The following is a 25,635-nucleotide window of genomic DNA, read 5'->3' as shown; positions in this document are numbered from 1 at the left end:
GATTTTCTGTAGCTGTCTTCTATTTGTCTGCTCAAATTTGGCCCTAAGATAAAACTCCAGTAACTTAAATCTGCAGGATTATTTGACATAGTTTTATTACTTTAAGTTATTATTCCAATACAACGTATATAGTCTTCAGCGTTTTGGTTGGAATTGAGTTTAGTTTTACCTTCAGGGCTTATAAATTGGGCACTCAGCTCACTCGATTATGTTTTGAAGGTTGGCAGCTGCTCCTTTTTTCAACATTGTCCCAAATGCTCCGGCTATTGTTTGTTCTCCCACTCAAATTAGATTTCATGTCTTTCGGAGCACAATCTCAAGATCAGACGATCTGGCTGCAAACTGGTGCAGAACAAATATCACCCATCTGATTTGAAACCACACTGGAGCTATATTCAAACAACATTCAAGCATGCAATCGATCAAGCAATGTCAAAAGTGGTGTCGTTGAAAAATACAGACATCTAATGCGAGTGATATGTTTTTAACTTCATGTAGACGTTGCTGATTCAGTCCATTACCCATTTACATCGTATTCGCACACCACTGAAAACAGATTAAATGAAACATGCTGGCTCAAAATACTGGCATGTCAAGTTTTACTGTACCGCCTCCGGGCCTCAAACAGAATTCAAATGTTGTTGAAACAGCTGTCCAACAGCATTTAAATAACACACAAAACGGTGCCGATGCAAAAAAAAAAAAAAAGAAAAAAAAAGAAAAAGTGTTGAACCAAAAGTGTAATTGTAAGAAGAGCTTAAGAGCAGTAATACAGGCCCACAGATCCCCCTGACGCACTCCCCTCTCACATCTCATCTCACCAGAGAACATTAGGAGGGTCAATTTGACCAATCATAGACCCCGCTGCACCCACCGAGCCCTCTGATCATCTTTCACCTCCTCCTGGGCCCGTGAACTCTCAGTGTACAGTCATCTGATCCCACTATAGCAGCAAGCAAGAAGCAGTTCCTGACCCAGACTGCTTACACGCTCACAGAGTCGGGATCATAGCCTGGAGTCAGCTTTTTAAATCTAACAGTGTTCCTCATTTTGTTCGCTCGTTCTCTATGCGCGTAAACAAGAACTGATACGGACGTACATTTGTTCCAGTCACACGATACCACGCTGTGCTCAGCTTATCCAAAAACTTCTGATTGACCCTTGACTGTTTGACCGCATTAGGTTAATGTTACTAATCAGGGAAGGAAAAAAAGGAACTCATCTCTCTTTGTTTAGATATAGCAAAACTTAATAATCCCTGTGGGCAGTTGAGAGCCACTGTAATAGCAAATAGTGAAAGACACCCAGAAAATATCGCCCCTGCTTTCAACAGCTGAAAAATACCACAGCTGGAAGAATTAAACTATAAAACAGTATGGAATATAGCAAAAAAGCAGTTAAAGTGGCTTTGGTTTGCAGATTGAGGCAAATTCAAGCTAAATTATTCCAGACTAGTCCTTGAATCCAGTCAAGTCTCAAGCAAGCAGCAGCCTCCATGGCTAGAAAATGAAGCCAATGCAGAAAGGCCAGTAACTGAAGTGCCAGTCAGTCCCCATAGACCCCCATATTAAAATGCCCAATGCCTAACTTTACAGCAGAATTAAACATGTTTACAGCCTGGTAAAAAAGGAAAAAAAAAAAAAAAAAAACAGTTTTGGTCTCTGTAGCTAATTTTCCAATTCATGACAACTGAATTTGTCATTTGTCAGTGAGGGAGAATGAGTAGATGTCATTTAAAAACAGATAATCTAGGTCATTAAACTTTTTCATGGAAAAGCTATAGCAGCACACAGAGTATTTTTATGTGCCTTGAAACATGTCTGGATGAGACCTGTAAAATATTCAACACCTGCCTGCTGTTGTCTTGTATTCTTTATGTTATTTTGGCATTTTAACTGGTCGAAATCTAAGACTTGCATGTGTTGCTGTCAAGTCTGCAGCCCTTGTAAGAGAGACTCTGAACTGCTACTGCAGCCTGAGGCCCATCTTGAAAAGACTTAGCAAACAAGACTTCTGTATAATATAACAGCAATAATAATAACTGTATAAGCCATAAAACAGTAGTGTAAGGTTATGAAGTAGCGCCAACCCCATTCAGCTTATCTCGTCATCTTTCCTGTCTCTCTGCCTGCCTGTCTGACTGTCTGTCTGTCTCTTTGGACTGCTGGTGTAATTACCGTCCGGGCAGGGACAGACCTGGAGACAGAGGCAGTGTGCTAATTGTATGGTGAACCAGGAACGGAAGCTAGTAAAGCGAGTCTGCAAAGACCTTCTCAGCCTCATCTGCTCCCATAAATCCCTCCTCTTCACTACGACTTACTACTGTCACCACTACCACTCCCTCCACCACTCACGTATCACTTTGTTCCTCTCTCCTGACTCACAGTTTCAGCATAATGTTATCCTATTATTAACTAAGCAGCCTGATGTGCAGAAACTGAAGACACTAGAATTTGAGCTAAGTATGGGAAGATATGTGTGGGAGTTACAGAACAGTATATTTACTGATCGTCTTATCATTTTGTTTGTCTCGTTTTATCAGCTTGCCTCTCATCTTTTATTAGTGCAAATAAATGAAAACCAAACTAAACCAGAGATTAACAGAGACTGAATGGGTTGTTAATTAGTCGACCTGTGCCCGCTAATTTCCTCTCCACGTTCTGAAAGAAGCTTGTTACGTGGTGTTTGGCCAGATCTCTTAACCATATCCCTCTCTTCCCCTCTTCTCTCCTCTGTCCTCCTCTTCTGACAAAGGGACTCAAAAAGGTGGCGATGCCATAGTGATACAGTTCTAGTTTCCCTCCATTTTCATTCTTTCAGCAGTGAGCCTGGTGAATAAGGTGAATGCGTGTTTAGTTGAGGAGACTCATGGCCTCGACCAGGCTTGAAGAGGTGGCCCCCTAAGCTTCAGGATTGCAATGAAGAAGTGCTCAGTCCTTTTCTCTGGACTCTCACACAATAAATCCATCAGCCTTTCATTAATGGCTTTACTTACTTAAAACCACTGAACACGCCAAGATGGAAGCGTTCAGCAAGTTTATGCTTTCTTAGGATATTGATCAGGAGGCTCCACATATCAATGGAGGATGAAAAATGCTTTTCTCTCTCTTTCTCTCATACATGGATGGATATAGAGCAACTGCCATTGGTCATTAGAGAGGCCAACCAGGCCTCCCATAGCTGAAAAGCAGGAACAAAAAGGCTGACCACTGTAAAAAAAAAGGCCTAATTAAACAGCAGTCTTTAATGTCAGCCAGCCCCCCACTGTAGCCCCAGCCACACATGAATCAAAGAATAATGCTCTTTTGAAAAGGAGCATGGTTTTATAATCTAAACCGATTGGCTTGTGAAAGGGAAGCCCCTTAGCTAAGAAGGCCTGCAGGTCACCCTCCATCTCTTCCTTTCTCTCCTTCTCTTTCTCACTCTCTCTCTCTTCTATTCTTCGTCTCTCTCCTCCTGCTGGGTCCATAGCCAGGGTTAAGCCAGCCTGAACATGGGCAGGTCTGTGACCGCCACCTCCACCGGGCCCTTGCTCTCCTGAGGGCATGATGGTGCTAATTGTCCCCGGACACACACACACGCTCACACATAAAAAAAAAAAAAAAAGACAGATGAACAACCATGTGTGTTGGCATGACCAACGACTGGGCTCATGTGCTTGGATTATCAGAACGCTGTGAAAGAAAAACAGCCAATTTAATCCAAAGATAGGGGCTGTGGTGGGACTAGGAGCCGAGAGGAGGGGGTGGGCTTGCATGCTCAGCGGCTCAGTACCAGGGGTTATCCCGGAAAATGATTGGGAGAAAAATTTCATGGGTCCAGTGTGCAACCCCCCGACCTCACCTCACCACCACCCACCCCCAAAAATCTCCCCACCCAGGCAAGGGGACCCCCCGACTGGCAGCAATAAATAGATTCTTTCTCTAACATGCCTAATCCTGCTAAACAGCAACAAATCCTATTAGGCCATGAATTATAAATCCTTCTTCACCACCTCACCCCCTCGTCCCCCATTGGAGAAACCCAATCGCCCTCCTGTCTTCATAACATGCATGCGCACATGCATATAAACACACTGGACCTCAAGAATGTTGGTCCAAACAGGGAGGAATTGTCTGTCCTGGATGTCAGTGCTTTGGTAAGTGTGTTCATATAAGTGTGCTTTCATTTATGCTAGATACTGGTTCATACAGAAGTTTCCTAATCCACTGTATTCTGGTCCAAACCGGTCAGCCAAGCTCTTATGCAGATACCCAAAGGCGTATGCAAACAGGGATACAAATTAAAAATGCAAAGCTATGATCCACGTCATTTTTCATTTACATATTAGGCCTCTTGACTGTCGTTGGATTGAGGGAGCTTACAAATGACACAGTTTGAAAAAGTAAACCATAAAGAGCAAACATCAGTCTACTGTGTCAGCATCCCAAACACAATGATTGAAAAAAAGGAGTGGAGGGTGTTTGGTTTGGCACTAGTTCACTAGTTCAAAGGTCAGCCCACGATGATGTGTTCAGGCCCACGGGGAAAACAATAGGTGCAGATGTTTTGCCCCTAAACCAGACTAAGACTAAGACTGACAGCTCTGTGAGGCTGTGATACTCAACGTGAATTAAACTGTTAGAGATCACAGAAAATTAAAAATTATAATGGTGCTAAATGAAAGTTGTTGAGACATTTCAGTCTGGACTAAAAAGTGGTTGACTGACCCACCAAATGATTGACATTGCCGTAGAGCCATACCACAAAAGAGTGCCCCTGAATAAAGGTTGAAAGAAAAACCTTTTACCCCGATACACTCGCTAACATGCAAGGCCACATTACTGACACACCTTAGGCTAAATGCTTAGACTAGAAGGCCTGGCACCTGGGTCATTAACCCCAAATCTGCCGAGCTCTCTAATTAGGCTTACTTTGAAGACTAGTTACAGCCATGTCCCTCTCTTGAGGCTACACCTTAGGCCTTGAACGTCCATGAGGTGATCATTGTCCACAACATTTTTTTAATGTTTCCTGTTTATTGATAGCAGGATTAGCAGGAATCGACTGTAGGGTTCATGGGTGTATCAAATTAGAAAGTGCATGGCGATATACATAAAAAGATTAACTATATTTAATGGAAGAACCCATGGAAACGATGTCCTTAAAGTACCTGCAATTAGATTTTTTTTCCCTCATACATGTTATTACAGTCTTAGTTCCTTGTGGTCTTCATACCCGAGTAAAATGCGTTTTTCCCACGCCTGTACATTTTCATTTTCTCGGCTGTCTAACTGGAAGCCTCCTCGCCCAAATCTTTAGTTAATTTGACAGTTAGAGTCGTGTCAGGAAGAGTTCACCAGTCATTAGTGTACTTGTTAGATGTGTGCTCCTCTCCAATCTTGTCTCGCCGTGGTGGGAAAGAGCTGCATCTGTCTCTGTTCTCCTCAAATAATGACAGGTTGTGAGACTTGGCATTAAACATGGGTGGGACGGGGTCACCAGGGTGTCGACCATCTCTCCAGAGGAGCCATTTTCATTGGTGGGATTCTTTCATTATTCTTTCATCAGCTTAAAGGCGGGAGACTTTCATTCACATGTACCTTTAGAGGCATGTGGAGGTTGTGTGTGAGATCAGACCATATAGGGATACTTTCCACAAGCAGCATCGTATCTAATGATGTAAATCCCAAGTATATATCACCACATCATCTTCGGCTCATTTACTAAGGTTTCGTTTCCTTTCAACTCTGTTTGTTGAAGTCAAGCTACGCTGTGTGGAAAAGAATGTGCGAGGCAGATTAAAGCGCTGTATTTGTCTGCATTTGTTTTATAGATTCCTGCATGTATATACACAAACATGTCCTTCTCTCACAGTATACAGTACTTTCACAGTGTGTTTGTGATAGAAATGCAGGAAGTCGGGGTGATAGCAAACCTACAGCATCTCTGGCCTCTCTCTGTCTCTCTGTGGCCACACACATCAAACGCCGCTCGCTCTCTGTTCTCTCTTTGTCATCAGCTCTTAATGGGCACTGGGCTTTGATGTGGTTTGGTTGCCGCTTTTGTCTCCAGTGTGTCTTGATCAGTGTCTATTGATCTGGTGGGGACATGAAAACAACCGGAGCAGACACAAAGGGAGGAGGGAAGCGATTGTATCTGAAACCATATTTGACCAGCTGTTTGAGGAAAAGAGGAAGTCAGAGTGGTTCCGTCTAACTTTCCATCTTCCAAGTGAATTTGAAGCAAACTTTTGAAATATCTGGAAAAAGGGGGAAAAAGTAAATTAGGCGCATCCACTGGTTTGGACCGAATAAATGAGACAATGCAAAGCAAAGTTTCGACAGAGGTTGGCAGTATTGGCTGTGCTACACATGGCTGAAATAAACAGAGTAGAAGAAGTAGAGGCTGCTAATCGGACACAAAACCAACAACCGAAGAAGAAAAGAAGAAACAAAGCCAGTCACCAACAAACAAACAAACTACTCACCAACAGCAGAAACAGCTTCTTCTTCTTCTTCTTCTTCTTCTTCTTCTTCTGCTTCTTCTGCTTCTTCTTCTTCTTCTTGTTTGTCGTCGTCCTCTTTTTCAGCAAGCAATCAAAAAGTAGTGAATTGGATGTCTCCGTACAACAGCATAGAAATAACTATTGGTCTGGTTAACAGGTCAAATAATGACAACAGAATCATAAAAATATTTAATGAGTAGCTGTTTTTTTGGTCTTGCTTTGTAATCAGACATCTTTACGAAAACAACCTGAAGAAACAAACATGGACACACAGCGCTTTTCACAACGAATAAGCATCTTCAGATGTAGCTGTCCTGTTGCAGAGGTGGCCTGAGACGGACAAAGCTTGGCTAAACTTGTGCTTCTTCTTGCATGCAGAGCTGCTTTAATTTCCCACTAGACAAACCGTTGAAGGAGGATCCACATGGGAGCATTTCTTGCATCGCAGCCCATTCATTTTAAAGCCTTTATTGAATGAGGAAGCTTGGCCGTTACCATATAGTGTCTTAGCAATGTGCCCTTATAATTCTTACCACGGCGCCCTCTGGCATGCCATCACTTTTAGATCAAACATTCCTGAAAGAATGCAGTCATCTTATCCGTCCAAGATATGATAAAAGGATGTCTGTTTTTGAGGAGAACAGAAGAAGAGCCCATCTCTTTGATGGACCAAAGCACCAGTCATAAAGCTTATCTCACACACACAGATGCATACACATACACACACACACACACACACACACACACACACACACACACACAGGCCAGCAGTCTTGCTGGGCCCTGACCGTAGCACATTGATGTCTAAGGCTGCTTTCTCCTGACTGACTCTGAGGTTATTGCAGCGCACCATGGAAGCACAGGATATTTGACGGTCCCCTGCCAAAGAAAGAGCCAAGGGGGTGGGAGGGAGACGAGGGAGAGTTGCCATTGACAACTCCAAGATCTCCGAAGTGACCATCAGAAAATGAAAAAAGAGAAAACTTATTAAGAGAGAAGGGTCCAGGGGAGGCCACGGGGCTAAATCTGTCACAGCTTTTCAAGAGGGGGACAGGGTCAGTTCATGACTCCAGCAATTACAGCTTGTACATGACTTCTACAGTTGACCTAATGAAGAATAGCGAGTCTGTTGAGAAGTGCTAGGAGTTGTGGTTTAATCCTTAGAATAAAAAAAACCCCCACACAAGCAGCCGTCCCAACAGAGAATGAATCATACAGCGCAGGACAATGGAAAATATATTGAAGTCGTCGTGGGTGAGATGTGAGCTTTGCTGACTCAAGAGGAGTCCCCTGGATACTCTGTGTGTCAAATCTTCTGCACAGCTGAAATGTAAACACGCCGAAGAGAAAGGAGAGCGAGGGAGGCGGAGGGAGATGAGCAGCAAGCGGAGTCAGAGCCGGCAAGTGTTTGAAGGGCAGCATCGGCGGAGGGATGTGGGAATTACATTCCTTCAGTTTCTGTGTGCCAAATGTTTAATGGAGTGGAGGCGGGAGGAGGAGGGGGGGGCAGAAAAAACCTGTCCGTGTTATTCTTTTATCACACTTACCCAATGAACATGTGTGCGCGCTTGTGTCGAACGCAGGAAACGGGAGGAGGGCAAGGAGGGAGCGGGGTACAGTTGTACAACGATCAAAACCGCACATGTTTTTTGTTTCCTACATGTGTTTTCTTTCCCAATTATGCTCGAGCGTCCGAGTCACACAGAAAAGAGGCGGAAGGAAAAACACATCCTTCTCTTCATCGACGATGGTGGGGGGAGGGAGGGTGTGCTTTTTTTTTTTTTTCCCCAAAAATAGCCTCACGCTCTTTATGTTTGGTATTGTTTGTGTGCATTTCCTCCTATAGCTTGGGCAGCCCTCGCACTGAGAGAAGACAGCAGCCCGACGGCCTTTGATGTCGTGTTTTATGGTCCCATGTCAACGCATTGTCTGCTAAGTCCTTCTGTTGTCCCTCTGCCTAATTAAGACCTCAGAGGGACTTGTTGACTCCACAAAGACTCTTGTTTGGGGAGGGGGAGGATGAGGTCGGGTGTGTGTGTTTTCGTGTGTGTCGAGGGTGTGCGCGTTTGTGTGCGTGCGGGTGTGTCTGCCTTAATGGGCATGCTGTTTAAAACAGTGTGCAGACGCATGAGACTTTGACTTAAGAGTGGAGCCGTTCATTTTCTGTTTGAGGCAAACATCCAGTGCATTATGAAGCTACATTTCTGCATCCTGACAAGCGTCTACAAGTGATCCTACCCTTAGTTTTAATATTTACAGCATCATTTTTTTCTCGCGTTCTCATTCGGAGTTGCACCCGACTGTTTTCCATCCCCTTTTCATTTCGGCCATCTTCGTCTGGATCTCTCCAGCAAGAATCTGGTGACGTCAGTTCGCTGTTAATCCACCTCCTCAGCAGACACACTGCTTGCACACACACACACACACACACACACACACACACACACACACACACACACACCGTCCCGCGGCTTACCAGCTTAACTTTGATGTCTCTGATACCAACAGATGGCTGAAAGGTCACCTGTCTCTGAGACATACTGTACATGAAATAGAAGACAGGTAGAGAAATGGGCCTGAAAAAAAAAAAAAGTCCTGCTCACCCAGTAGCCAGGAGCTGTTTTTACTATTTTTTCTTTGTTTAACTAAATGCTCTGAAGTCATGCATGAGACTATGACTTATCTCACTGCGTGTAAGAATCAAGTCTTTACATCAATAAGCACATCTAGTACATTAACATTTGAGTTTGCACATTTGAGTCTTTTTGAAACTTTTTAGTGCAGAAAGGTTCAAAATGATTGATTTAAAGAATGAAGTCAGCATTCAAGATTTACTTTTTTGCATCAAAACCTAATGATGAACAGTTCAGTATCAAGAGAAATAAATGGGTAAAGAGTGTTTTTATGCTCCTTGCACACACTTCAAGTCAGAGGTCCTCAACTTTGGGGTAGGGTCCCCCAAAAAATCACATTGGTAAATTCCAAATAAAAGCAATAAGCATGTAAATATAGTGTCTTTAATAAATGTCATGCCCATGAAGATATAATACAAAAGTATACCTTTCTCAGATTCACATGATGATTTGAGAGCTCTTTAACTGCTGGATGCTCGGTGTGTGTCCACAGTATTTGTGTGTTTTTTAATCAGTGAAATCTGATCACTCGTCCATTTTCACTCATAGCACCCATCATCCCGACACGCATCCGAAGACATGTTTCAGCGTTTTCTGACAAATAAATCACATGAGCACCAGCGCAAAGCGCACAAAGTGCCTCCTTGAAAAAACAAACACGAGCACATGCCATACAGTCACTATGGTATGCAAGCGTGAGGCTGTGTGTGTTGTTTGAATCCAGTGGTTTCTGTTTCAGTGTTTAGCTCCACACCAGCGGGTTTTCCCTTGTGTTGACACAGATGTGCTGCTTTGAGCCGAGGGACGTGGGCTCGGGACTCCTCTTAATGCAAACTGAGTCTGGTTTTCTATTTTCACTTTTCACCAGGTTGCACATTCATGCTTGTGACCGATAAGGAAAGCGCTGATAGAGAGTGGGGTTTATCTGTGTTGACACATTTTATAGTTATAGGTTAAATGTGCTTTTTTGTGTGTGTGAATGCATACGGTGTGTGTGTGTGTGTGCGTGCGTGTGCGTGCGTGCGCTCTCCTGTCAGGGTCACATGTGTTTTGCTGGACTCGGAGTGTGCAGCCTTTCTTTTTCCTTTTTTTTAACAACTCAGCTTGTCCAAAACAAGCCACTTCACATTTTACAGCAAGGAAACATCTGTAGACTTAACCGTCATTGTTTTTGTCGTAGACTTAATCAGTCTCCCTTTCTGTCACAGGTTGTCCCATGCCCAGAGATCAGCTGTAAAAGTACTACGCAGAATGCAGTACTTTGTGGCCAGGAGGAAATTTCAGGTAAGCAAAAGGAAATCCAGACGAGGGGAGAGAAATTCTGTGGAGTTACGGGGAGCAAAGGAGGGGGAGATGGAGAGATAAAGACGGAGACAGATTGGGAGTGAGAGAAGTGTGTGTGGTGTGCGTGTGGAGTGTGTGCAGTTATATAGGATGAGGAAGCCCCAAGGGCATACATCAGCTGCAGCTCTGCTGTGCGTGTGTATGTGTGTTTGGGTGTTTGTGTGTAAATGCCTGAAACCTGCACCTGCATGTCTTCTTTGTGCTCACTTCAGGCGTAGTATCATGGGAAATCTACTAACCTGTCTCTGGGGATACAGTAAGAATTCACTTACTGTATTGCACTCACAAAACACACACACACACACACACACACACACACACACACACACAGTAGGGCACAGCCTTAAATAGCACTAAAGTCAGCAGAACTATGTTAGGAAATTTTGCGCAATAAATGTTTAGAAAAAAAAAATGCATAATCATGTTTGAAATACTTTGGCCATCGTTTTCATGCTACATGCTGTTGTAGAATGATTCCTGTATTCTTACCGTGTCCAAGTGTTGTACATGTTTTCAATTATGGCTTAAGTGATCTCAGCTGCAGAGGCTATACTCCATGTATACCAAGGATACCCTAAAGAGTTCACTGGGTTCTTTCTGATGCTGCTTGTATCCACGTCACACTAAACAAAGCTGTGAAAGGACCTTAACACGACTGCTTTCAACATGACCATGCACTTGTTAGTGCACGCACGCACACACGCAAACGCGCACAATGAGTTAACAATGAACCCTTTGCACCCAAGGGGGTTGGGGATGTTTTCGGGGCCCAAGCAACAGCGCCTATGGTTGACAATGGCTTTTGTGTCCCTCTCTGTGTGTGTGTGTGTGTGTGTGTGTTTTTGTGTGTGTGTGTGTGTGCACGTGCATTGATCCACAGCAAGCGCGGAAGCCGTATGACGTGCGAGACGTGATCGAGCAGTATTCCCAGGGTCACCTCAACATGATGGTCCGCATCAAGGAGCTGCAGAGAAGGTGGCGTCTGATCCCTTTCTGTCTCAAACTTTTTGTCAGTGGATTTAAAGTTTAGTCCACATTTTTGGGGCCATTATGTCTGAAAACAAACACGCGCTCTCATTTTAAATACTACAGTAAGCTATACTGATATCATTGTGAACTGAACTGGATCGTGAAGGCAGCAGCAGGAGAGATGGCCCCATTAAAAATTTCTAGATTCAGGTTTCAGTAATTTTCTTAACAGTTGGATCACACTCCCGCAGTGCAGTTTGTTACTGTTCATCTGACAGATAGGAGCCTCGCTGGTTTCTGATTTGTCACACCTTGTTATGCTCTGTTGAGCTGTAATGAAGTCCAGTCCTCACTGAAGTACAACCTTTCGTCTTCTTCCCGCACATTTTCCCTGCTTTTTTTGCCTGATTTTCCTCCGTCAAACCGCACGACGCTCTCCCTCGAAGGAGGTCAGTTAGGTAATAAATTGGGTCAAACTTACGTAACTGCATCACCTGGACCTCGTAACACCTTTTGCTGTAACTCAGCTGAGCCACTGTGAAGCACTGTGAGGTTTTTGGAACCAGCAGGGCTTCATAACGTATCGATAAATCAAAAGACTCTTATTTAATTTAAGTTACAACTAACTACAGTCATTTAAAGCTTCAGTACAAACAACTATGGAAGCAAGTCTCTTTTATAATCACAATTCTAATCATTTCGACAAACTTTCACATACAAATCTAAGCTACTGATTTGTTATTATTGTGTTAGGTTATTTAGATAATAATTTATGTACAACAACATCTTAACTTACTATCAATAAGCAGTATTTAGGAATTTCAAACTTCAAACTTCAAACTTTATTTATTTATATGGCACTTTTCATACTTAAAAAGCAACACAAAGTGCCTCACAGAGGCTAAAAATGACAGAGGTCATTGAGGTAAAACTCTTAGATAATGGCCTAGTAGTTGTTATCATTAGTAAATGCTAATAAGGAGCTAATATGCCACTAATATGCATGCTAATAATGAACCTATTATAAATTGTTATCATATACTAATGATAAAACTACTAATTATTATTAGTAGTATTTGCAGCCTGGCAACAGAAAGTCCAAAGAAAAACACATCACAGCAGCGGCCACATGTGACTCCTGCACAAACACTGCAGTAATGACCGCTTTGCATCAAGTGGGTCACCAGCATTAATGAATCATAATTAAAGACATGGGATTGCTGGTGATAAATATCCGCCCTTGTGGTGCTTTGCAGTGCACGCTGAGCTGCTTCCCCTGCTTTAGCAGATTTATAGATGGCCGACGGTCCGCATGAGCACGTTTCATTGTTTATTTTCAAAGCCTGACGTTTCTGAAATCTGTAATACATAAATACTGTTCAGGCTGACACCATTTGTTTAATTTTATTGGCTCTATAAATTGGGTTATATTATTTTACCGTTTTCTTCATGAGCTGGAGTGAAGTGCTGTTTTGCTCAGTTGAATCTCCTGTTTTGTTTTTTTTACCGTTCTCAGTCTCTTTTCTTCTGTCTTTGCAGGCTGGACGGCACGCTGGGGAAGCCAGGAATGTTTCTTCCAGGTAAATCCACGGCAAACACAACAGCCTACATCTGATAGACAGCCATCACTCCTCGCTCCATCCCTGTGTTTATACCTCACACATACACAAGCAGTGCCAGACTAAATATGAGAGAAAGAGTGGTCCCTGATGTGTGTGTGTGTGCGCGCGCCTCTGTTTGGTTATGGGTATGTTCACATGTGTGTGTGTTTTCACCCTGCTTGTTTCACTTTGCCTGTCTGCCAGAATAATAACACATATACTGAAATGAGTGATTTTTAATTGTGTTGTTTGTGTTCTCAGCTGTAGTCATTTCATCCAACTTAAGCATATAGTTTACTCAGAATCCATAGATCACGAAGACATTATTTGTGTTATCAGCAAGCATAATGTGGGTCATGCGGGTTATAAACTGCAGCTGATCTGAACTATGACAGTAAAATTAAAACGAAATGGACATTGTCAATACACCAGACCTCTGAATCAGCGCCTACACCTCTGATTTACTCAATAACTCAAACAGGATTGGGGTCAGGCTCATTAATGGCTGCTTCCCCTGGAACAATTGACAAATTAGAGCTCTGCGGGTGAGATTAAGAGGAGTCAAGCAACATGATCAGGACCCTTATAAAGTTACAGCTGATGGGATTTAACGAGTGATCTGCTGATTTTAAAAGATTTAATTCACTCTTTATTATTGTTTGCTTGTGACATGTTAAATAGAAAGTGCACTGCAGACTGTACACGTATGAATCTAAACATTCTTGATACTAGTTTGCATTGCCAGCACTCCACCACCACCGCTGCTCACCTCCCTCTTTTTCCACCATTTTCCTTTGGTTTAGTCTCCAGGTGCTTAGTTGGCTGACTCAGGCCATAATCGTTGTTGTTAACCAGCTGGACAAGGGACTGAGTTAAGCCCTGCATACTCTCCAGGGATACAACAAACACATTTCATACACACACAGAGAAACGAAAAGTAAAACAAAACAAAAATGTCGGTAATCTTTATTGTAGAGGTTTTCAGCCTCTGAGGGGAAATACTCAGAAAATGCTTCCTCATGCTTTTAAGGTTGCATTACTCTTTCTGACAATTGCTGTGTACATTACAGGAAAGGAGTGTAAATTGCCACCGTGACCCACAACAGCAGCAGAAAATAAATGAATGGAGGATTTGCCTAAGAATCACGAGCCTTCAGGGCTTTCATTGTCAAAGTTCTTGTCATCATGCAAATGCATTCGTATTAGCTTTGACTGTTGTGAATGCACATATGTTTGATTGTCTTTGTTCTCTTTTTTCATTCGCCAGGAAAAGGGGAAGATAAGGAATACCCAACGATTGGAGCGCGACTGATCAGGCTGGAAGATAAGGTAGGCACACTCCTGCCGCTCACTGTGCGTGTGTGTTTTGTCTGTGCGTAAGAGAGATAAAGTGATTAGAATACCTTTGGTGCTCATAACAAGGAGTGTGTGTGTGTGTGTGTGTGTGTGTGTGTGTGTGCGCGTGTGTGCACGTGTGCGTGCGTGCGTGCGTGCGTGCGTGCGTGCGTGCGTGCGTGCGTGCGTGGTTGTGTCTGAGTGTGACTCTGTTTGCTTGTGTCTGTGTTATCAGATGGATTCGTGTGGTGGAATCTTTTGATATGACCACGTTGTGACTGGGCTCGGTCAAATCTGTGCCAGGGTAAATGGGTTGCGCCCGCATGCTGTCTCCACCTTATCAGCGTGTGTTCAGTGCTGCGTTTACGCTTCTGTTCATTCTGCTCTTTTTCTCTCCCTTCTTCTGCTCATTTTGATGATTTTCCATGCCAGCCCTTCTTTTTTTTCCTGTCATCTTTGGTATGTTGGTTGGTGACAATTGTTGGATGTTTGTGTTTCCATAAGGGAATATCAGACTACTGGAAGCACCGGGGGGTCTTTATGCAGTGAGGCATAGCCAATAGGCAACAGCTGTGTTATGAACCCCACGGGTGTGACTAGGCGTGCTCTCTCTCATGGAGGAACAGGCACAACTTGATGCCAGCGTGATGCCAACCCCGATGCTGGTGTGATACCAAGATAGACATTTTCCCTCAGGGGGATGGTTGTACCAGTTGGACTGGTCTGTGTCTGCCTTCCTGTCTGTCTGTCTCGATGTCTTTCCATGTGCAAATTATAGGATATGAAATGTGTTTGTTACTTTTGGTCTGTGGCTACATCTGTTTGTCTTATGGTGGCATCACTAGAAAGTGAAATTATCTTTGTGGATTTGGAAAAGTTTGGAGATGTGTTTGGGCACTCAAGCATGTTTTTCTTATGAAGCTGGTGTTTAAAATTGAATACTAACCTTATAGTCAAGTTGTTCCCACATCTTACAGTGAATGAAAACAACTCCTATACAATAGAACAATGCATTCTGCAGCCACTTCTTTTCTATTCAAGTCAGCCCGCTCAGGATTTCCCCCACTTTTCCTCCGCGTTCACCATCCCATCTCTGTCAGCTCATCAACACTGACGTTCTCTCAAGTTTGCATGCGTTTGTCGCTCTCAGACCTCTTTGTTACGGAGAGAGGAGTAATGATCTTGAGCCAATGCGTGCTCCAAGCCTGAAGACCTCCCTCAGTGACCGAGTTACGGCCCATTTGCTCTGGGCCGCATGTTGTGATCGCAATCTCCTGATTGGAAACATAACCTGCGTTCAGAGGTGCCTCCTCTACCTTTGACTCTCTCTCTTTTCCCTGCTCGCCTTTCTTCTCTCCACTCTGCATTGACGTAAAAGCGAAATAAAACTGAGAGGAGGGTAATTGAGAAACAAATCAGTGGAACCCTTCTGATGCCCTTTCCCTCCCAATGTGGAACCAATCATCATTGACCATTCAGAAGTGCATTCGCATGTGTGGCTCCAACAGGCGTCCCATCAAAGTGGAACAGAGGAGTAGCAGCAGCAACTGTGACACCCAGAGTCCTTTATAATTGCTATTTTCCTGGTCTCAGCACCCGCCCCCTCCGCCTGTCTCATTTCTGGTCGTGTGAATTTGTTATTTTGATGGTTGTGACGGGCCGCCACACCTGCACATGGAGACGGGGCCTCCTTTTTCCCTCAGGCAGCAGGTGGATGAACCTGTCGACCCCTGTTACTTAGTACATTCCCCGGTCCTCCTCCAGATACGTAAGCCTACAGCGTCTGGGTACGGTCACACATGCGTGAACGCAGGCGAATGACCTGCTGAGGCAAAATCAAAGTTCACCAAAGTTGAAGTCCACGCGAGTACGTCACCTCTATGTTTGTGGAATATGGTGATTTTACACTTCCACTCTGCCTAATCCTCATAAGTGACCAGACTGATCTCGTTTATAACTGAGCAGAGCATTTCCTCTGTGCTCCTGGCCCATTTTCACTCAGCTCTTTAGTCTTTAGTTTTTCCTTAAAAGTCTGATTATGTTACCCTTGAAACAACATTTCCACATGAAACCCAATCCCAACATCACGCTCAAGCTAAATGAAATTGTGTTACGAGATGAAAATACACAATGAATCAAGTTTGTTGTGATTTGAAGTGGTTAGAGCGCCCTCGAGTTCAGCTGTCAAGTGGCACGTTGTTTGCAACAGAATCTCCATAACTCTTGTTTGTCTCACATCACTGCGTGTACTTCATAACGTTGTGTAATTTCGAGGTTGCGTCACCTCTTGCATGTTGCCCATAATAGTAAACCTAATAACACAAAGCAAAAGCCTGGTGTCACAGTTGAATCACTTTGGAATAGGATGTTTCCCAACAGCCCTGAGGAATTATTCATCAACTCTGTACCCTGATGTTTGTGCGTGTGGGTTTGTGTGTGCACAAGAGTGTGTTCCCATGCCTTTCTCAATACTCACTCTTGGTCAGCATCCAGCTATGTTTTTTTTTTTTTCTTTCTTTTTTTGACAAATTCCCACTTTCTGCTCCCCTCTCCCCTGTAAAACACCAGACATGGACCACTCTGCCTGCGCTTTATGCTGCAGCTGAGTAAGTAAGATTTCATTTTCTTGTCCAGCTATTGTCAGCACATCACTTGTAGATGAATTTATCTTCAGTGGACTGAAGGGGGCTCGGGCTTTGTGTGTCCTGTACAGGGTTAGACAGTGATTTATCACACACAGACAAAGACACATATAGATCTTCACACACATACACTCGCACACACACGAGGATGGAGTTGATTAATCACCAATGTGTCTAACCCCACACTCTCAAGATTGAATTCTCCAGGAGCGACCTGGAAACGAAGATGGATGGCACTCTGTGACAGTGTGTTATCTTTCTGTCAGACACACTCGATGAAAAATACCCAAACGACAAGCTCAAACAGTGGCCTGTGTCTCTGGGCTTCAGCGCGGCCTTTCAGAGAGGAGCTCGCTGCATGCTTTAGGATGAAGTCAGCCCACTGCTTGTGGTAAATCTCTCCCAGTTTTATAGCAACAGGATTTTTTTTTTTCTCATAGCAGTAGACAGAAAGGGCAGGGAAATTACAACAATATGCTTTCACATAGCCTGTAAATGTCTGTCTGCAAAACAAGCTTATGCTTTTTTAGTCTGATCCCATTTTGTTTCAGAGATTTAACAATATTGTGAAGTGTTGTGCAGCCCAGAGCGCAGCTGAAATTAGTGTGTAGAGCTGACGGCAGCAGCCTTTAATTATGTAGGGAGAGAAATTCGTTTTGTTAAAAGTTGAGAGTTTTCACAAGGCGGAAAAAATATTAAACCTTCAAATGTCTAATGTGTTGATAACTGGCTTTAGATAATCTGTTATTCAAATAAAAAAATACCTAAAAAATGCTTTTGAAAATACCTGCAAGACTGTAATTTACTATTAAAATTGTACATGGACAGAAATCTTAGAGTTCAAATTAAAGGACACTTGTTTTTTTTATTGTTTAAGTCTGTGTTACACATTTCAATTTTAATATGCTCATTGCTGCATTACTGTTTTACTAATATAGACTTAACATTGTATAAAAGACATAAAAAAGATATGCTCAGAAATAAATCAGTTGCTGTGCTCCCTTTAGAAAAGCATGAATAAAAAAAATACCTCAGTGTCTGAAAAAACTCAACACTTGGCAGCAAGGGGGCAATCATTCACTTTTTTTGTTTTCACATTAAATATTTAGTCGATCATAATTTAGTCATCAAAGTGGTATTCGGTTGTATTTGGAAACTGCATTGCTGGGTGTAAAACCATCAGCAGTGTCTAGTGAGGAATAAACCCTCTAATGCACCCTGCAGGCCTGCACAGACACGTCTCTGCTCGACACATCATTATTTGTGTTGCTCTAAGTACACTACATGGACCATAGATCACACTCACTCTGTGGTTAACTTCACGCCGCTATATTAGGGCAAATATACCGTGCCATGTATGTCGCGCTTATATCATGTGCATTAGCAGCATGCGTACGCAGAAGAATGCGCGCCCTGACCGTAATAGCATCTCAATTAGGTAAGTATGCTGTAAATTATAGCAAGGCCAAATACTGGGAATACTTGAGGGCCGGGACAGAGTGTTGTGTTTGTTAGGAGTCCATCTGTAAGGCATTTAGGGCCCCTCGTCTTTAAAAGCATGGCTTTGAGGGGGGCAGGAGTGTGTGTGTGTGTGTGTGTGTGTGTGTGTGTGTGTGTGTGTGTGTGTGTGTGTGTGTGTGTGTGTGTGTGTGTGTGTGTGTGTGTGTGTGCGTGTGCATGTGTGTCTGTGTATGTTTAGACTGGTCCGATCCAGACCCAGTGGAGGGCTTTAGAGATGAGGGCCTGGTAAACACACACCCACATATATACATATTTATACATTAGACTATAAAAAAAAGTGCATAGCCAGGGACACACACACACACACACACACACACACACTTGTCCATCCAGCAGTTTCGCAGCTCAGCTCTAAGCAATGCACAGCAAACAGGAACAGCTTCATTATCTCTCCAGCCGGTGCAGGAGGGTACTGACACTGAACGGCTGGAGGGGCGGGCAGAGGAGCAGCGTTTCACGCCTTAAATCCATCCGTGTGTGCATCCATGAATCTATTGTCCCCAATCATGTTTTTCTCTATTTTGTATATTGGCATCCAGAAAAAGTTAAGGCCACATCAATAGGAACTTTTACCGTAATCCTGTTTTAGTGCCTGGAGTACTCTCCATGGCTGTCCTCGTGATGTTATTTTCTCTGCAAAAATCTTTTAATTTTTACGATCACAACAGAATTAATGCACGGGAATCAAAGACTGGAGGAAATATTTATTCTTGACTGAAACCACGTAATATTGTAATAAGCTGAACAGCATGTTGCAGACCACGAACAGAGATGTAAAAGTTTTTAAAGACATTTCTAAATTCTTTGGACTTGAAAGATGCTTCAGAGTTCAAGGAGGTTTCCACTGTTCTTATGTCATGCTCAATTGAATTTTAGAGAGAAGGGTTGTTTTTCAGCCTATTTGAGTTCACTGGAAAGATTTAAAGATTCGGGGGATTTAAAGCTTCATCGTCTTTTTTGGATTATAAAAGGGGTAATTAGCTACATTATGCTGGTATCCTACACAGCACAATCATGTCTACCAAACGGACTGGTTTGTGGTTGTATAAAAAGGAATTAAAGAGGCAAAAAAAATAACATTAGGGAGTGCATTCACTCACTGTCAAGAACAGTTTTTGTGCTTAAGTATAAAATTAAGGCTGCTTTATTCAGGCGCAAAGGGTTTCACGACCAAACATTCTTCTTAACTGCAGCCCTGCTTTGTTACTAAGAGCGATAATACAAATGTATTTGCCATCAAATTCTTGCCTACAGTCTAAATTTGGATATTATTCCACTATAAGCTCTTAAAATGATCACCTTTGTAGCCCCGGGAGTTGCATCCCAGTGAGAGTGGTCACGCTGTACCTTTGCCCTGCTCCCTCCTTCCTCTCTTCCTCTGGGTCACTGGTGTTGCTCTATTCATTCTGCCACTTTCCTGCATATAACTCAACCTTCTCCCTTTCCGTCTGTAATTAGAGTGACGGTCACAGTGACCCACCGCCTCTCCTTTCTCTGCCCTTCTGCTCCAAAGGTTGAGTCCGCTGCCATCCCACCACCCGTTGTCCAGCAGTCTTCCCAGTTCGCTGTTCACTGTCTCTCTGTCTTTCTCTAACCTCCCCTTTGCTCCTATTCCCAGCACCTCTCTGCCCTGAGAGCGCCCTGTCTGTTGTTGTGCTTTGTTTTGATATATGTGTGTATTTGGCCGCAGCGTGCTCGGCGGGGAGCCGGACTGACCGGGCCGGTCTAAACAAAGAGAGGAAACTTGGCAAAGGAAGCGCATGCATGCACACACACACAAACAGAAATCCTGGAACACACACTTCACTGCAGCGGCCGTGCTCTTACTGCCCCGCGCTGCAGACAAGCACATACAGAATCTCCCTGCATGTCTGAACTTGGCCTGCGATAGCTACAGCACGCAACAGCCGAGCAGTTCCCCGTGTTTTCTTTTCTGATTAAATCTAGTTCTCTGAATCCCGTCCTGCACAGGCCTCTTTGCGCTGCCCGTGAATGCACAATTCTCTGGATAAAGATCTGTGCAAATATGCTTGTGCTGCTCTGTGTTCTCAGTGCAAGGTGGCACTGGGTGGAAAAAAAAAAGTTTTATCCATCCTTAAAAGAAAATTTTCTTTTTCGCTGTACCCTGGCCCAAGAGAGGTCAGAGGTCATTGGGCTCTACAGAACAACAGCCCATAGAGCTGCTTGGCTGTCAGTATTTTGCTCACAGACATTTGCGTTACTTCATTTTTGGACTGACAGTAGTTCTGTATCTAATTTTAACCTTGTTCATTTCAGCGAACACATTACAGGAACAACATATTAAATGTGTGCAAGCATACATCCAGATAGATTTCCCTCTCATGAGACAGATTATAAATTACTGTACAGTACCATCTGATGAGCCTCCAAACATCCAAATTATACGAAAAATCATTTCCCGTCTTCACACTGGGACTTGTTTCAACACCAATGCAGCCTTTATGGTTTTTAACACACAATTTCTGGGCTATTTTCGGCCTTACTCCTGACCCAGCACCCTCTCCTTTGACTGGCTTCACCACCCTATACTGCACTGAGCTGAGCTGGTCTTTCTCACGTCGACACTTCCCACCGTTGATGTGGTATCTTTATAGCGTTGTGAACTCGATAGCATGCAACGAGTGGTGTGTGCTGCTGCGAGTTAGATAGCGCACCAGGAGCGGTTTGCTGTTTGTAGTGCAGTCCAGCAGTAAATCATGTTTCGGCAGTGCGCTGGGGATGCAGCCCCTGGCAGCTCCCAGACGGCCTTTGGCTCTGGCTCCCTTCTCTTAGCGCCACTCTCTAATTTCAGAGCCGGGACCCTGCCTACTACTGTGTCTTTACCGCATTCCCACAAACCAGAGACGGACAGTCTGCCTGCATGTCTGGCTGCTCGCTCTCCATCTCGCAGTCTCTCTCGCTCTCTATCTCTCTCTGCCTTTGTGTCTCTCGATCACTCTTTCACTCTCACTCCCTGTTTTTTGCCTGCTGAGCTCGCCCCTTCTTCTTTCCTCTGTCTCTGTCTGGTTCTGTGCCTTCAGGATTATAGGTCTGCAGTCTCACTCACAGCATCTAAATCATGTTGTACACTGCCACTGTCTCTCGTCAGCTCTCTCCCCCTCTCTCTCTCTCTCCCCCTCTCTCTCTCTCTCTCTCTCTCTCTCTCTCTCTCTCCTGGTCTCTCTCTGCATCTCTCTAGCACCCACTGTGGGCTTGCTCGTTGGCTGTAAATACCCATGCTACATTTCCATTTTAATTGCCCAAGTTTCGCAGGGCCCTGGGATATATTTTTTGCACATATATTTTATTGTCTTGGCCAAATGCCCTCACTACTTTCGGTTGGACCTGACCGCTAATATACTCCACTACATGCACCAGTTCATTATCAGCAGGGAGGTGTGAGCTTATTTAAGAAGGTTATGAAGGGGTCAATATGCAGTTCATGAAACATGGGTCTGTGTTTTATTGGGACCTGTAGTCTTACTAATACACAGTGCTAAGTAGCCCTGGTGCCACCCTACTTTTGACTGCTATTAAATCAGTCTATACTGCATGGAACAGTAAACCAGCTGCGAATAATGCCAAGCTGTGTAAATTACTCCGGAGACCATGAGTGTAAATGTCACCTATTAAGTCAAGCTGGTACCTGGGGAACCTGTAATGGGGAGTATGTGCGCATACATTTAATGCTGTATGTGTGTGTTTTATGCAGATGTGTATCTCTGCTATTTGACCAACAAGCACAATGAAAACTCCATTAATCCGTAAATAAGAGCTGCAGTAAGTGAAACATTAATTTTAATTATACTGTGATGTGTTCCCGTCAAGCCTGTAATTGCTCCTGTAGTTTGGCTGGTTTCCCATCCTGCCAAAGCCTGACTGCCACTTCTGCCTCTCAGGGGCTGGGTATCCAGGGATGGGTATGAATGCCGATACTTGTTGAGCGCTGATAAAAATGTGTCTGTCGAAATGCTTAGTCAGATTCTTAGTCTTGTTGGTCTTGTTAATTCTTGTTTGGCTGCCTGAGTTAAGACAATGTTAAGCACTGATGCACTGAGAGGTTTGTTTTTTCAAGGATAAAGGGATTTGTAGAAAAACATCCATATCCTCCTCAAAGTAAGAAACTGAAAGGTGTAATTTTGGCATTAACCCGAAGGTATTTGCATTTGTTTTGAATGCATGAAATTAAACCCAGTCATATCTACAAACAACTCCTAATTTTGATCAAATTTAACAGCAATGGAGTGGGTGTAACTAATGCATGGATGGATTGTTGTAGACTTTTTTTATGATGGGTTACTGTAAAATACTGATGTTTATCTGGTGTAATGTTTACCATGTTTACCGTCTTACTTTAGCATGTTAGCATGGTAACATTTTGTAATTAGCACTAAACATGAAGGGATGAAGTGAAGCTGAGGCTGATGGGAATGACGGGGGTGGATTCAAACATTTCGAACTGAAACAGACTCTGCAGTCCAAAACTGTGACAGAAATAGTCAAAAACATCAGAAAGGCCTCAAACATCCCGCTGAAGTAACTTAAGAAGTTCCTCTGCAGGGTAGCCAATGTAGAAGTCACTGCTGGAGGATCCACCATGAGCATCGTAGCATTTTGGTCCCACAACATCGAGGGTGTGTTTAATTTGCGTCACTTAGTGTGCTTGATGGGTGGTGCATTAAATCAGTGATGCCTGTTATCATTATGATTCCCGTCCTGCCAAAAGTTCTTATCAATCTATCCAATAGTTGCTGAGATATTTCAGTCTGAGCCAAAGTGGTGGACAACCGACAGAGTGACATTTCCATCGTCACCATGATACAGAAGCAGATTAAAATAAGGTAAATTTTATTATTGTAGCTGAGCAGACTAGCGCCTTAGTACATGGAATGATTTTAACTAGCTGTTACTAATGCAGGCGTGTTTATGACTGTGTAAAGAGTTGACTGGGCCACTTGTGGTTCAGACATTGGCCCTATGGTACTCTGTGCACAGACACATCCCGAAGGCAACAGTGGGGTTGCTAGTGCCCGCTGTAAAGACTGTCTAGTGTGTGCATGTGCGCACCTATGTGTTTGCCCGGCTTGCTCCATCCACTCTGTGCCCAGTCTCCCGTCGGCTGCCATTTGCTTTAATGGCGTCAGGTTTGTGCAAAACACTTAACAAGCTTGTCTGTATTCCATAATGCCTTTTTTTTTTCTTTCAGTAAATGACTAATGTCTTTACGGGAGTATAATGGTGGGTGTTTTTCTATACCTCTGGGCCCTGTGTTTCCCTGTAGAACAATTAAAGGGACACACCTTTCAATTGTACGCAATTAACTTTGTAGTCCACACAGGATACAGGCCTCGCCCAGACTCATACGGTACAATGGATAAAATCAGGAAGCTGTTATTTGAGGCTGAATCAGTCAATGGGGCTGTCAGGGAGAACTGCATATTTGCAACACTTTGAATGTTGACCATCAAAAAAGGCCCCCCACCCTGTGTCTGTTATGCAGCTATCGTTGGGTAGTGCTGCGACAGGCGGTGCAGTTATCCTGTCTCAGCTGTTGTAGACAGAGTCGAACACTTGCATCGTAACTCACTTACCCACCAAGTCTCACATTTTACCTGAAACTCATGTTTTATTGTCTTTGCTGGCATCAATGAGCCGTAAAATCCTTGGACGTAGTGATCTCACTGGAAAAACGTACAAGAAACTCTGGTAAAAAGGAGCAATTTCTATTGTCTGCTGTGGTTCAAGAGTATTATTGCTGGCCTCGATTGGCTTCGAGTGAGACAGATAAGCCCCTTTGTTCTGCCAGAGTCGATTTTCTGTGTATGACACGCTGCCCGTTTACTCGCTGAGGACCTCCCTTCCAGCAATCTTTCGACATGGGTCAAGTGGGGACAAAAGCAACAAGTCACAGTTAAAAAAAAAAAAAAATGCAACGCAAAAAATGAATTTGCATTTATGGTTCTAAATAGAGACAGCATGGTAGTCACAAGAGAAGTCTTGTGCAGGCGTTGCTTAATATAAGCAGATAAGTCATGTGGGAAGAAATAACATTAAAGATAAAAATTGTCCCCGCTGACCTGCCCCTTTACAAATTCCACTTTTATTTTATGTCGCCATGACTGGCAGCATTTTCAGGTAAAGGTGAGGATGTGAGCACACGTATGTATATAGTGACAATTAAGTATGAAGTTTATTAACAAGTTTGTTTTTGCCTATTTAGCAAGCAGCGGCCCATTTTACACATTCAGCAGAGCAATATTAGCATTCGTTCATCTGACCAATGTCAGTCAAACATTGACTCCTTTTTTTTAATCTAGTTTCGGTCTTCAGAGGCTCTTTAGCTGCAAAATGCTCCACTGTGTTCACCAGCTAGTCTCTACTTTGTCTGTCTGCTGTGGCTTTCTGTCTAGCTTTTTTGTTGTAAACACTTGCTTTCTGCTGCAGCCAAAAATTATGCTGATGAGAGTGGTGAGAGTGAACCAAAACAATAAAGTTACAGGCCATAAAACCAAAATAATGAGTTTAAAGACACCGAAACGCCTCAAACTCAGCAATGCTGCAGGCTTCATGTGTGAAGGATAAAGTCAGACAGTTACAGAGAGACAACAAAACAAAAGCATTCACAAACACTTCCTCTGACATTACAAGCACGGTGGCTAATATTCATATCAGCTGACACTCTGCATGCAGACTGCTTGATACATCCGTTCACTTTCATTCCAATGGTACTTAGGATGCGAGACAGACAAGCAGATAGAGATAGAGCAAGAGACAGACATTAGTCTCCTCTATGACATACTGCTGAGGAAGAGGGAGGCCAGGGGTGTCAGAGCTTAAGTCGGCGTGATAAGCAGAGCAGATAAAGGGTTGCAGTGAACCCGCAGACGGAGACGAGAACGAAACACAAGGGCAAGCTGACTGGGATATGTCTCTTCCTTCACACACAAGGAGGAGACCAGAGAATATGGGAGCGACTGGACCGAAGTCAAAGTGATAAGGAGTCAGATAAGGTATTCTGCTGTGTCTCACAGATCATGTTGGACAGAAGGAGTGCGATCAAGTGGGTGTGATCGGTATAGGAGTTGCTCTAAAAATCATTCAAA

General features: G+C 43.5%; 1 protein-coding gene across 1 annotated transcript in view; it reads left to right on the top strand.

The window, feature by feature from the left end:
• kcnq1.2 (potassium voltage-gated channel, KQT-like subfamily, member 1.2) overlaps window positions 1-25,635 on the top strand; it is a 157,406-nt gene that overhangs the window by 86,493 nt on the left and 45,278 nt on the right. Inside the window, exons 15-18 of the mRNA XM_076733173.1 lie at window positions 10,329-10,404; window positions 11,345-11,439; window positions 12,973-13,013; window positions 14,302-14,363. Of these exons, the coding sequence (XP_076589288.1) occupies window positions 10,329-10,404; window positions 11,345-11,439; window positions 12,973-13,013; window positions 14,302-14,363 (274 nt within the window). The remainder of the gene's footprint in view (window positions 1-10,328; window positions 10,405-11,344; window positions 11,440-12,972; window positions 13,014-14,301; window positions 14,364-25,635) is intronic.

This window comes from Chaetodon auriga, chromosome 6, assembly GCF_051107435.1.
Source record: "Chaetodon auriga isolate fChaAug3 chromosome 6, fChaAug3.hap1, whole genome shotgun sequence".
Taxonomy (NCBI): domain Eukaryota; kingdom Metazoa; phylum Chordata; class Actinopteri; order Chaetodontiformes; family Chaetodontidae; genus Chaetodon; species Chaetodon auriga.
Note: the sequence above shows the minus strand (reverse complement) of the source record. Positions and strands in the feature narration are given on the sequence as shown.